The 13,195-nt window shown below is 34.8% G+C and overlaps 1 protein-coding gene across 16 annotated transcripts in view; it reads right to left on the reverse strand.

The window, feature by feature from the left end:
* NUMB (NUMB endocytic adaptor protein) overlaps positions 1-13,195 on the reverse strand; it is a 195,738-nt gene that overhangs the window by 35,993 nt on the left and 146,550 nt on the right. For 12 of the 16 annotated variants that reach the window (XM_053224675.1, XM_015071681.3, XM_027066097.2 and 9 more), the window contains 2 exons: positions 8,880-8,954; positions 3,197-3,229 (listed from right to left, as the gene is read on the reverse strand). In XM_053224675.1, coding sequence (XP_053080650.1) covers positions 3,197-3,229; positions 8,880-8,954 — 108 coding nt within the window. The remainder of the gene's footprint in view (positions 1-3,196; positions 3,230-8,879; positions 8,955-13,195) is intronic. The other 4 variants (XM_027066099.2, XM_027066103.2, XM_027066098.2 and 1 more) reach the window with 1 other exon arrangement.

Here is a 13,195-nt window from a genome sequence, read left to right on the forward strand (position 1 = left end):
GCTGGACTCTGTGCTGCCAGTGCAGAGCCTGCTTAGGACTCTCTCTGCCTCTTCCCCACTCACGCTCTCTCTCTCAAAATAAATATTAAAACAAATTAAAAATAAATAAACATCTCCAAATAAATAAAATGTTGGTTTGAACCACTGAAAAAAACTCTTTAAAGCCTTAATAAAAAAAGTGAGTTGAGGGGTGGCTGGGTGGCTCAGTCAGGTAAGAGTCTGACTCTTGATTTTGGCTCAGATCATGATCTCATTTGTGGGTTCTAGCCCCACATCAGGTTCTGCACTGACAGTGCAGAGGCTGATTGGGTTCTCTCTCTCCTTCTCCTTATGCCCCTCACCTTCCTACACGCTCTCTCAAAATAAATAAATAAACAAAAAAACATAAAGTGAAATAAGTTTATAGGAAGCTATTTATTAGCACCTTTTAAGGTTAAATCTTTTTATTTTATTTTAAAGATTTTATTTTTCAGTAATCTATATACCCAATGCAGGGCTTTAACCCACAACCCTGAGATTAAGAGCCACACACTCAGCAACTGAGCCAACCAGGCACCCCAAGCTTCAATCTTTAAAACTTTGGTTGTAAATAATAAGAAAACAGAGTGACTGTATAGCATAGTGACTAAGAATGTGGGCTTTGGAGTCAAATTATCTGGGTCCAAAATTCTAGCTTCTACCACTTATCAGATCTGTGAATTTGGGCAGGACACCTACCTCTATAAACTTTAGTTTCCTCACTATAAAATAGGGAGAATAATAATTTCAGGGTTATTTTAAGGATTGAGATGATTCTTAATTTTCTTTCTCATGCCATATAATCATGTTGCAAAATGCAACAGTGTGACCCAGTTCAGCTATACTGTAAGTGCACCCTGACTCCATTCTATATAGCAATGAATATTGCCACTTTGGGATGATTTTGAGTTGAAAGCTACCTTTGTTCCCTAACAGCATGTTGTATAACCTTTTAACAAGTTTTTTCTATAAACCAAATCAATATTTTCTATAACCCAGCCTTCTATGCAAGGTCTATACAAGGTTATTATTATTTATTTTATTTATTTGAGAAAGAGAGAAACCCAAGCAGGGCTCAAACCACAAACCATGAGCTCATGACCCGAGCCAAAATCAAGATGCTTAACCAACTGAGCCACCTAGGTGCCCCAAGGTTGTTTTACTAAAGTAGACATATTAAAAACTGATCACTTGGAAGCTAGTTTAAATTGTATAATAATTATGGTGATGTAAAATTGCTTTGAGAAATTCTATTTGGAAAAGAATAAATATCCACAAAAACTTCCTTAACAATTATAATGCCTATTTATATAGTTAACCTTTGAATACTGAACTGTGTAAATCCACTTATGTATAGATTTGATAAATACAGTACTGTAAATGTATTTTTTAAGATTAAAAAAATTTTTTTAATGTTTACTTTTGAGAGAGAGAGAGAGAGAGAGAGAAAGAATAAGCACGCACAAGTGGAGGAAGGGCAGAGAGAGGGAGACAGAGGATCCGAAGCGGGCAAAGCAGGCTCCACACCAAGAGCAGAGAGCCCAATGTGGGGCTAGAACTCATGAACCGTGAGGTCATGACCTAAGCTGAATTCAGTCGCTTAATCCACTGAACTACCCAGGTACCACAAGATTTTCTTAATTAACATTTTCCTTCCTCTCGCTTACTTTATCATAAGAATACAGTATATAATACATATAACATACAAAATATGTGTTGATGGGGCGCCTGGGTGGCGCAGTTGGTTAAGCATCCAACTTTGGCTCAGGTCATGATCTCATGGCTCCTGAGTTTGAGCTCCACTTAGGGCTCTCTGCTCTCAGTGCAGAGCATGTTCAGATCTTCTGTCTGCTTCTCTCTCTGCCCCTCCCCCACTTGTGCTCTGTCTCTCTCTCACAAAAATAAACATTAAAAAAATATATATGTGTTGATGGACTGTTTATGTTATTGGTAAGGTCAACAATAGGCTACTGTAGTTAAGTTCATGGAGAGTCAAATATCATACAGGGATTTTCCACTGCGGAGAGGGATGAAGGCCCTGATCCCTGGCATTGTTCAGGGTTAACTGTAATGATGCAGATATCTATAGGATTAGTTCTTTCTAGATATAGACTTGTTAATTTAACTCAAACTCAAGATGTCTACTAAGAAATTTTATTGTGACATATGTGGGTAAATTATATGACTTTCTATTTCAGATTCACAGCAGTAAACTGAATCAAGCCATTCAAGCTCTTCAAATTTGTTTATAGACAAATTTATAGTATAAAGGTGACCTACATGAACATGTAAAAACAAGTTACAACTAAAATATTTACTTAAGAAATGGAAACTATTTGTTCTTTAAAACAAATTTCCAAGGTAACAAAACCACCTTGTAAAAAAAAAAAATTGTGATGGGATTTTTATATTCACATTAACTTTTTATAATTTATAGTCAGTTATCCAATGACAGTAGTGTTTTCTTATGCTGTCTCAGTCTGAATTATTTTGTAGCACTTACTCAAAACTAAACAATGATAAGCTTTGACACAAAAATGTTAGAAATGTATTTAGCTATTTGTATATATATTCTTAATTTTAAGAAACTCTGAACATTAAATAATCATTACTTGAAAAGCATGTACAGAAAGAATATCACACATAATGATAGATATTTGGTAGACTGCTAATTAAGATAATTTTTCTTAGATTAGCAGCCCAGGTTTAAAAAAAAAAAAATCACAGAATCTCCAAATGTAGGTTTATGTACTTTCACTCACTTTACCTGAAATTTGATTTAGACTGAAAAAAAAAAGTATTAGCACTGAATGTAAAATGTGTACATTCAATTTCCACTTGAACTTAGTGTTTCTTCCCATTTCTCCCTCAACATTGAGCACTAAGTAAAACCCACTTGCTAAAAACCCAGCTAATATGCTAGTATGAACAGCTTTGTAAGATCAAATTAAATTTAATACCTAGCTTTGAGGAAATAATCCTCTTTTAACTTATCTGCTTTAATTATTGGATTTTAGTATCAACAGACACACAGTTAACATCATAGATAGCAAGTTTCCAATTTATTAATTTCCCTCTATAGTCAAATCAATTCCTGTATTATGAAGAAACCAATGTCAGTGCTATACTAGGGGTGTAACTCCTTATAAAGCAAGCACGAATGTGGCATCAAACTTACTTTTCCAAAGAAGCCTTTGAAGAACTTCCTTTCCTGGAGGAACAGGGGGACAAGTCGAGCGCTATTATTGTATGGGCTAAATGTCCCAGGGTTTCACACCAATAAGCACATACAGAAGTTGGGTAAAGGGCAAAGTAGGAGAAGGGGAGGGAGTGAGAGTTTTAAAGAGTTATCCATACCAGGAGTGACAGGGAAAAAGGAAGGGTGCATGAAAATGCAGGGAAACATACTATATGGCCTAAGAATCCATGAAAAGAGTGAGAAGAAATCAGAACCTGTGTATCCATGCAGAGCAACTAGTTAGTTTAGTATTCTGTATTTACTTTTGAAACAGAGATTATCCAAATTTGGCAGCAGAGAAAAAGATGAACACATATTGGTTTGGCAAGATTTGCATTTTAAATTTCCTAATAGTGAGTAGTAAATACATTTTTCAATTTCCATATACATTTTTTTCAATGTAAACATCAGTGGTCAACTATGTGGAAGTCATGAATTAAAAAAACAGTCCACATTTGAATAACCACATAAAAAATGCAACACATAAAATTAAATTATGAGTATGTAGCAAGAATCCTTGTCAAACTTTTTCTTACTGAGTTCAAGAGGTTACTTAGAGAATCCTTACTTATGCATTAGGATCAATTTGTATGTTATATCTGGGCTGATCAATTCCACAACAATCATGGGGGAAATAATAGATATGTTCTATTCCAAAAAGAGAATAAATCAGCTATAAAGAACACAAAGCTAATGTTTTCATTGCAGCTGAAAAAACAAATATATCTGAGAACCAAACAAGAACCACAAAAGAAATTTTAAAAATAGGGTTTTGTTTTCTTTTAAAATGCTGTTTTAGAATAAAGAAACTTGCATTGACAGTTCTAAGTATACAGCTCTGAAACTATGCAGATAAGAGAGAGCTAACTATGGTCCCAGCACCAATCTTTAAGCATGTACAACTTTGAAAGCTGGCTACCATTTAAAATCAGAACTTGAATGCAAAGTAGATGGGTTCTAACCCAAGCTGTCTCAACTTTACATTTCCTAACTCTGGTTGAACTATACTTTAAGCTTTTTGATTTTAAAATCAGCATTTAATGTTGGATAAGTATCTAGAAAAAGACAAATGTACTGAAATTTTGCTCTCTCAAACAATTTATAAACTCATTCACTACTCTCAAACACTGAATAGTTTGTTTTCTACCTAAGTTTTGAAAATCACAAACAGCATCAAATATTTCCAAAAAATGTTTTGAACTTAAGCTGGAAAAACAATGAAGTAATTGAGGTAGTTATTGTAATAAGAGTAAGTTTATTTCTACTGCCAAGTTTGGTGACCCTAGTTTTGTTAGACTGTGAGTAACCATCAGCTTTTAAAGATGCAGCCCAAGTTAAAAGATTCACCATTCTTGAGGGCTAGGGAGGAGAGGGAAGGAGATCTGTTAATATTTAATTTAGCTCCCAGGAAAGCTCTTGTTAAACATGTAGTTTGCCCTCTTCATAAAAGACTTCAGATGTTAACAAAAAAAGTTGACTTGCGAATGCATTAAAAGATAGCTATCAGAGAATATTAGTGTTTTTTTTTAAAACAAGTTATGATTCTTTTACCTGCTAAAACAAGAACATATATTAAAGCAAATATATCAAATAGTGAATAAAAAAACAACATATTAGAAACTGTCAGTATAATGAAACTAGTCTAAAACCCAGACAGAGAAGGAGAGACATTCAGAGACAACGGGAAGAAAAGACCTTTAAAAGGAAGAGTGTATTGAACTAGTGTCAAGCAAGATAACCAAAGGCCCTATACACTTTTTACAAAATAGACTGATAAATGACATTACTACTCATCCTGCAACTGCCTATGTCATTAAAGGCACTGAAAATGGGCAATAGTTGTTTCTATTATTTATCCTATACAATCTAAGTCCCAATGCAGCTAATTTGTGCACTCATGTCACAAAATAAATGAGTAGAAAAATACCTTTAACTAACTTTATCATACAAAGTAAAAAGAATTTAAACATATTTATGCTCTTGAAAAGCATTTTGAAAATTCAATTTTGTTTAGTTACAGTATCTTTTTGTTTGAGAATATTAACTATGCACATAACTTCTAGTTGATATTAAAGTAATCCTAAATTATAAGAGACTACATTGAGGAAAAATAGAAACCATACTTGCAAATTATCCAGCTTCCTAAATTATTTATAAATTTAAGAAGCTCTAGAATGTCACATTTTTAGTTCAACTATCATCCAAGTAATAAGTTTACGATGTTTGTTTTGCTACTTAACTGATATATTTGAGCTATATAATTCTTTAAATTTTAAAACTCTGGCATTCAAACTAGTTACATATTTCTTCTTTAATTTTCTTTTACATTTACTTCCATTTATTTGAAACTCTAAGAAGGAGACATAGCTTTTGGTACAATATAACCATCTGGCACAGCAGATTATAGATGTTTGATGAATGTTTGATAAGGGGCAGGAGGCAACCAGAAATTTCTGCACAGTAAAACTATGAAAAGAACAGAAAAATCATAAATATTTGTGAACTAATATGGTCTAAGAAGAACAACATCCTGAAGAATTCCAACTTACTGCAAGCCTCTCAGTATAGAATTAGAAAGAATATTTGTAAGGGGGAGTTTTATTGACTATAATAAATAGGAAATTGACCCCGATTACCCAAAAATTCAATCTTATTTGTTAAATACATGTTTATCTATCTGAAATTATACACAACATTTGCCCCAAGTCTCTTGGATAGCATTAGTTTGAAAAACTTTAAAGAACTTCTTGAATGAAAAGTTCAGAAGTGGTCAATTTCCCCTGAAAGTTTAAAAGTTTAAGTATATCCAGAAAAGCAATTGACATATATAAAACTTTGTATTAGTCATAAACGACCATAGGGAAATCAGGATATTTTAGAGATACATAAAAAGGTTTCATAAACTTTAAAACACTAAATGTAACATATGGTAATGATAATTGTTAGGAGATTTGATTTGACCACATATTGAGGGCCTAATTATTTTCTGTATACTCATTCTAGAAATATTTTTTGAGTGGCTACTATGTACCAAACACTGTTCCAGGCATAGGCATAATTTTTTAAATGGCAATTTGGTTACTATTTCTGATGAAAATAAAACCCATTAAATTTTATTAACTAAATAGTCCCATACCTCAAATAATCATGTTTATAGTTTATAATCTTCATGGTTAAAAAAAAGGTAAAAATTTCATTTGATTAAAAAAATTAGTTTTTTTTATTAACTTTATACATTTAAGTAATTTCTACACTCAACATGGGGCTTGAACCCACAACTGAGATCAAGAGTCACGTGTTCTTCTGACTGAGCCAGCCAGTTGCTCCTAAAAAAATTAGTTTTAAAACTAGCTGGTGAAGGGGCGCCTGGGTGACTCAGTTGGTTAAGCGTCCAACTCATGATTTTGGCTCACGTCATGATCTCATAGTTCAGTTTGTCAGTCCGAGCCCTGTGTCAGGCTCTGCACTGGCAATGCAGAGCCTGCTTGTGATTCTCCCTCCCTCCCTCTCTCTCTGTTCCTACCCCACTTGTGCGCGCGCACGCGCGCTCTCTCTCTCTCTCTCTCCAAATAAAAAAATAAGCTTTAAATAAAAACAAAAATAAAATTAGATGGTGAAAAATGGCCATCTCTGGGATTGCAAGAAATTTTATGTACTGTTTTTATTCATTTGTATTTTACACAATTAACTTATGTATATAATGAAGAGATGTTTCTAATGAAAAGTAGGCTTAAAAAAAACACTTAAGGAGCACCTGGATGGCTCAGTTAGTTAAGTATCCGACTTCGATTCAGGTCATGATCTCATAGTCTCCTGGGATCGAGCCAGGCCTGGAGCCTGCTTTAGATTCTGTGTCTCCCCCTCTCTCTGACCCTCCCCTGCTCAAGCTCTCTCACCCTCTCTCAAAAAAACCACTTAAGCGGATTCACTACTCATTAAACTAAATACCATTTCTTAATATATTCTGTACAAACTGAAACCATCCCTAGTTTTCCCTTATTTAGAAAGTGAACATGAAGCCACACTCTGAATTAAAAGACTAGCCTTCTAAGTGTAAGTTATATAAGTTATAAGATTTAATAACTATTTGTAGTTTGTTTCAGGTCTACGTAATATATTCACTGATTTGTCTATTGTTTTCGATCATTAGTATTATGACGCTTAAAATATTCTTTAATGACTAGTAGGGCAAATCATTGCATTACTTTAAAAATTTTCTAAGCTAAACTTATTCTTCTAGTGAACTTAGAATTATTTTGTTAAAGAAGAGACTGAATTTATGTTTCTTGGAAAATTACATTACTTAGGCTGTATGTAACTGGAGAATAAACTCAAGTGGGCATGACCAATCTATAAATTATAGTTTCACATATCATAATAGATGAATATAATCCCTTTAACATTAATGATGATTAGACTAGGAAGGGCTTCAATCATTTAAGAATTTAAATGACCAAAATCTGAGGTAAATGTTATGTATGTGTGTGTATATGTACATGTGTCTACATATTGGTTTATTTTTAGTTTTTTGCATACTATAATCAGTTATTTTTCTCCTTTCCCTTCTACAATAGATTCACAGACATTTGTTCCAAAATATAATAGACCTCTTTAAGTTGGTTGCTTCTTTTTTATTGTATCTTTTATATTGAGGGATTACAGAAGAGAGGTCATATGAGATGTACCAAGAAGTAGAAAAGTTTTGATTATTAAGCAAATTGATAAAAAAAAAAAAGCACTCACTAGTAGCCAGACTTGTGACAGCCTACCATACGAGCAAACCTAAAGCAACAAGTATTTAATGCTGTCTAGGGCAGGGCATGCAAAAGTAATGGTTAATGCTTTCATAGCAAAAGGGTAAAAGGCCACACATTGGAGAGAAGGAAGGTTGCGAAGAGGATTGTCAGAGTTTATGAAACATTCTTCAAATCTATCCACAATATGATATTAACACTTTACTGCAAACTTTTATGAATTCTGAATCCATTCTCTCCTTTTACTAAATACACAGGCCTGTGCCTGGGATTTGTTTTATGGTATAATAGGCAAAGAAAACATTATGTATCCTGGAAAAGGCCTCTCCATTTCAAGTATGCTCAAGTTTGTGCAAAAGGCAGGGGAAATACACTGTTTATGTTAAAGGAGTATATAGAAGGAAACTGGGGAGTAGTAGCCAAAATAGTAAGCCCTCCCCCCAACTGTAAACCTCACTAGCCATCATCACAGGTAACTCTATCCTCTACTTTTTCCTGGAAAGCTGTTTATTGTAGTAAATTTAAAATCAGTAATTAAAACCCAGTTATCACAGTTAAGACACTAACTCTAATAGTTTTCTCTTGGTTTTAGAACATTATTCATCTGTAAGATTTCATACCACTTGTTTAATTTAGGTTCTGAATCAAAAGTAACTTTTGGATAATGTCTGGCCTAAGTTGGCAACATTGGTCTTTATTATTGACATCTTTGGATGACAACATGAGATGCTCTTTATTAGAGAGCCCACATCTTTTGCCTTAAAAGAAATACTGTTATTGGATAGCGAATCATTAAAATTTATTGAGCAAAATCTTTAAAAAAAATATTTCAGCATATAGATCAACCCTGGCAACCATCAAATACATACAGCTTTCAATCTTTTTACAGCATCTTCACAGATGTGCATTCCTCTTGACTCATCAACTTCTACATGGCCGAGGTACTGTAGAAAAGAAGAAAAAAGTTAGGGTTATTGCTATGCTTATTGAGTAGCTACTATATGGCAAGTATCAGTTGGTAGAAAATTGAATATCAAAATTTCTGCATGTAAGAAACTACTACTACAGAAGAGTTAAGATAATGTTTCTAACCCTCAGTGTCCTCATATAAATGAGATTTAGAATAAATGTCTCAAAGAGCTGTTATAGAGAAGTGAAAAAGTACATGGTAAGCACTAAATGTTACCTAAATCTATTGGATCTGAACATAATAGCCTGTGCTAGACACAGTTACTGTGTCTCTGAACACAAAAAATAATCCTAAAATCAACTGTGTATGTATACATATATAAATACATGTATGTATATGTATACACACATATTGAAAAAGGCACAAATAAAAAGAACAGTTACTCAAAGGATGAAGAGATCACATATTCCTTTTATGGCAAGCATATAAGAGCAGGGCAGAGAACTAAAAAACAAATTTTAAGAGGGCAGTACATTTAAGCTTTAAAAGATGTGTAGAGGGGTTTGTCAGTTTGAGCCCTGAGCTGGGATCTGTGCTGACAGCTCAGAGCCAGGAGCCTGCTTGGGATTCTGTGTTTCCCTCTCTCTCTGCCCCTCCCCCACTCACGCTCTGTCTCTGTCCCTGTGTCTCTCTCAAAAATGAATAAACATTTAAAAAAATATTTATAAGATGTGTAGAATTTGAAGAGGCAAAAATTGAAAGGCTAGAAAACTATTTCAGGCCAAGAGAATTTAACAAAAGTTATAGGTGTAGAAAAGCATAACTATATATCTGCAAGTATTCCTGTTTGGCTAGAACATGAGGTATGTACAGCTGGGGAACTTTAATGCTGGAATGTGTCTTTATTTTTATTTATTTATTTATTTATTTATTTATTTATTTATTTATTTATTTCAAATGTTTATTTATTTGGAGATAAAGAGAGTGTGTGTGTGAGTGAGGGAGGCGTAGAGAGAGGGAAAGAGAATCCTAAGCAGGCTCTGCACTGTCAACGCAAAGCCCGACAGACGTGGGGCTTGAACTCACACAAGCCTTGAGATCACAACCCCAGCCAAAATCAAGAGCTGGATGCTTAACCCACTAAGCCACCCATGGGCCCCGAGTCTCTCTTTAATCCTAGAGTCCATAGAGAGCTAATAAAGCTTTTTTTTGCAAGGTTACAGTAATGTAATTCAAACTGTACCTTAGCATGGGAATAGGTAAGAGAAAACAGAAGGGATGGTGGGAATATTACAAAAGTACTCTTATTTATGTATTTATTTATTTTGTGACAGAGAGAGAGAGAGGGAGGGAGGGAGGGAGGGAGGGAGTGCGAGCCTTGCAAGCAGGGGAGGGGAGGAGGGAGGGAGGGAGGGAGAGAGAGAGAGAGAGGGAGGAAGGAAGGGAGGGAGGGAGGGAGGGAGGAGGGAGGAAATCTTAAGCAGGCTCCATGCTCAGCACAGAGCCTCATGAGCTCCTACAACCCTGGGATCACGATCTGAGCCAAAATCAAGAGTTGGACACTCAACCGACGGAACCCCCTTGGCGCCCCTGAAAGTGCTCTCTTTTAAAAGGAAATTTATGGTCTGGTTCTGGGTTAACATTGAGTAGACCCACTTTTCTCTGTCCAACCCGCTGAATGAAACCATAAAACCTGGACAGAATGCATGGAGCACCTATCTGAGGTCTCTTTTGTAAAGAGTAGAAAAGAAATTCAAGAAGAATACCAGGATCTTAGATATATATTTTTTAATATTTATTTATTTTGAGAGAGGGAGAGAGAATGAGTGAGCAAGCATGGATCTGGGAAGGGGCAGAGAGGGAGAGAGAGAATTCCACACAGGCTCTGTGCTGTCAGCGCAGAGCCTGATGCAGCACTTGAACTCACAAAACTGTGAGATCATGACCTGAGCTGTAATCAAGAGCCAGACTCTCAAGATGCCTAGCCAACTGAACCATCCAGGCACCCTAAAGTACTTCTGAACTGACAGGGAGTTTACCTCCCATTCTCCTCCTCCTTTTTTCCTCCCTCTCTTTTTTGATGCTTCCAGTTTGAACTTAACACAGCCAGAAATCCAAAAGTGAGTGCTGTGGCAAAGAAAGAACTCTGAGGGAAATAAAAAAGAACTCTGGGAAAAGCACTCTAGCTGTGGCTCTAAGATCAGGAGAGAGTATAGGAATCATACTCCCTTTTATTTATCTCTCTTAATTCTTTGTTGTCTCACATCCCAGCTCCCCAAAATATCCTGTGGTGGTGGCGCTGATGGCAGCAATGGAAACCTGCAAGAGCCACACTTCTGAGGGAGGGGAACTTTCCTCCTGGTTAGTGAAACTGTGGTTCCAGGAAGATGGGACCAACACCCTTTCTGCTTTTTTCCCCCTTTGTATATCTCCCACCATTTGGCCCTGCATAGAGGTGAAATAGTGGGAACGTATGGGAGAGCAGAACAACAAGAACCCCAGGAAACACAGGCATAGAGTTTAAGTAACTTGCCCAAGGTCACTGAGCTAGTGAATACTGAAACCCAAGCAGCCTGACCAAGAACCATCTTATAATGCTCATATGTATGGAATTTTTCATTTTTACTCAAATCTTTCCAATACTGCATAAGTGCATAAAACCAGTGTATTACAATCAATTTAGGAAACTATTTGACTTCAAGTAACTTGAGGCATCAATCATAACGATCATTACCTAAGACCAAAATAATTAAATGTCTGAAGAATTTTAACAGCTATAATTTTGAGTGAACATTATATAAATAGGAAGAATCCTCACTTTTTAGTGAATCAAATGATGTATTATATATAGTTCTAAGCTGAAGGAGTCTAACCTCTTTAGGCCAAATCTGAATAATATGAAATCCAACAAGATAAATCTTTACATATTCTATTTTAGATTGTCAAGTGCAACAAATTTTGGCTACAAATTTTATTTTCTAAACACTTTCTATCTAGATCCACATTTAGTTCCACTCTTTGGTTTTATAGATGAGAAACAGTGGTAATGTTTTCTCAAACTCAACATCACTGAATCCATTATGGATACTCAGTATATACAAGGGCTTCAAATTTTAGAGAATTTCTAAACTACTACATTAAAAACAATACATAATAGTGTTTCATATCAATAAGAAAGGATGCTGGTAGCAAATTTTCATGTGTACCTTTGTCTGGCTCAACAAAGGATAACTTTAAGACAGATTCCATATTTCGTCATCTTTGCTTACCTCTTTTTTCTACTAAGTTAGAACAATTTTACCCCCAAATTATAGGCTATCAGAAAAGTCAAATGTTTGGTGGCTCTGAACTAGCTCTAGATGTTCAGATTGACTCACACTCAGAAATAATAAAGTACTCTCTCACTGAAGACTGTTTTCATCATTCAGTTAGATGCAATAGTGATAGGTATATTACACTCAAATTCTGGAAAGCTCTATTTTTCAGCTTAGAAGACAATGATGAATGGACTTTTAAATACCTCCTTAGTTGAATTCAGCTCTAGAAAGGATTGCTTTATTTTCTGTTGATATTTGGCCTTTTTCAAAGTCCAAAAACATAATTTTAATTTTGTGGTCCAATAAGCAAAGAAAATAAAGCAGTGGAAAAGAGTAAAATCTTAGCAACTGAACTATTTGCATCATTGTTCTGACATTTTAACAAATTCTGGCAGCTCATTCTTAGTGCCTTGTCACATATATTAAGTTCTTTTTGTTTCTTTACCCTTAATCACTGACTTGAAATGCCAAATATATATTTTTTTAAATTACATTATCCTGGACTTTCTATTTTGTTCTACTGTTGTGTCTTCCTATTGTGGCACTATAACATGCTATTTTGATCAATGGTTAATTTAAGAATGCATTTTAACATGGTTTAGCATGGTCACTTTCACTAATTTTTCTCCCACAGAATTTTCCTGGTTATTTCCTATGTTTAATCTTTGGTATCAACTTTGGAATAATTTTGTTCAATTCCTGTCCAAAAAAAACTTTGGTGTTTTAATTAAGATCACCTTAAGTTCACTAGTTAATTTGAGAAAAACTGACATTATAATACTGACCTATTCCATCTAACACTATTTATTCAAGTCTTTTATATCTCTGAAGTTTTATAGTAGCCTTCAAATATACTCTTGTACATTTCTTTCTAGATTAATAAGTATATTCCATAGCACTGCACCATTTAACATTCCCATCAAAGTGTATGACGGGTTCAATTTCCCTACATGCTCAT

The sequence above is a fragment of the Acinonyx jubatus genome, chromosome B3 (genome assembly GCF_027475565.1).
Source record: "Acinonyx jubatus isolate Ajub_Pintada_27869175 chromosome B3, VMU_Ajub_asm_v1.0, whole genome shotgun sequence".
In the NCBI taxonomy this organism is placed as follows: domain Eukaryota; kingdom Metazoa; phylum Chordata; class Mammalia; order Carnivora; family Felidae; genus Acinonyx; species Acinonyx jubatus.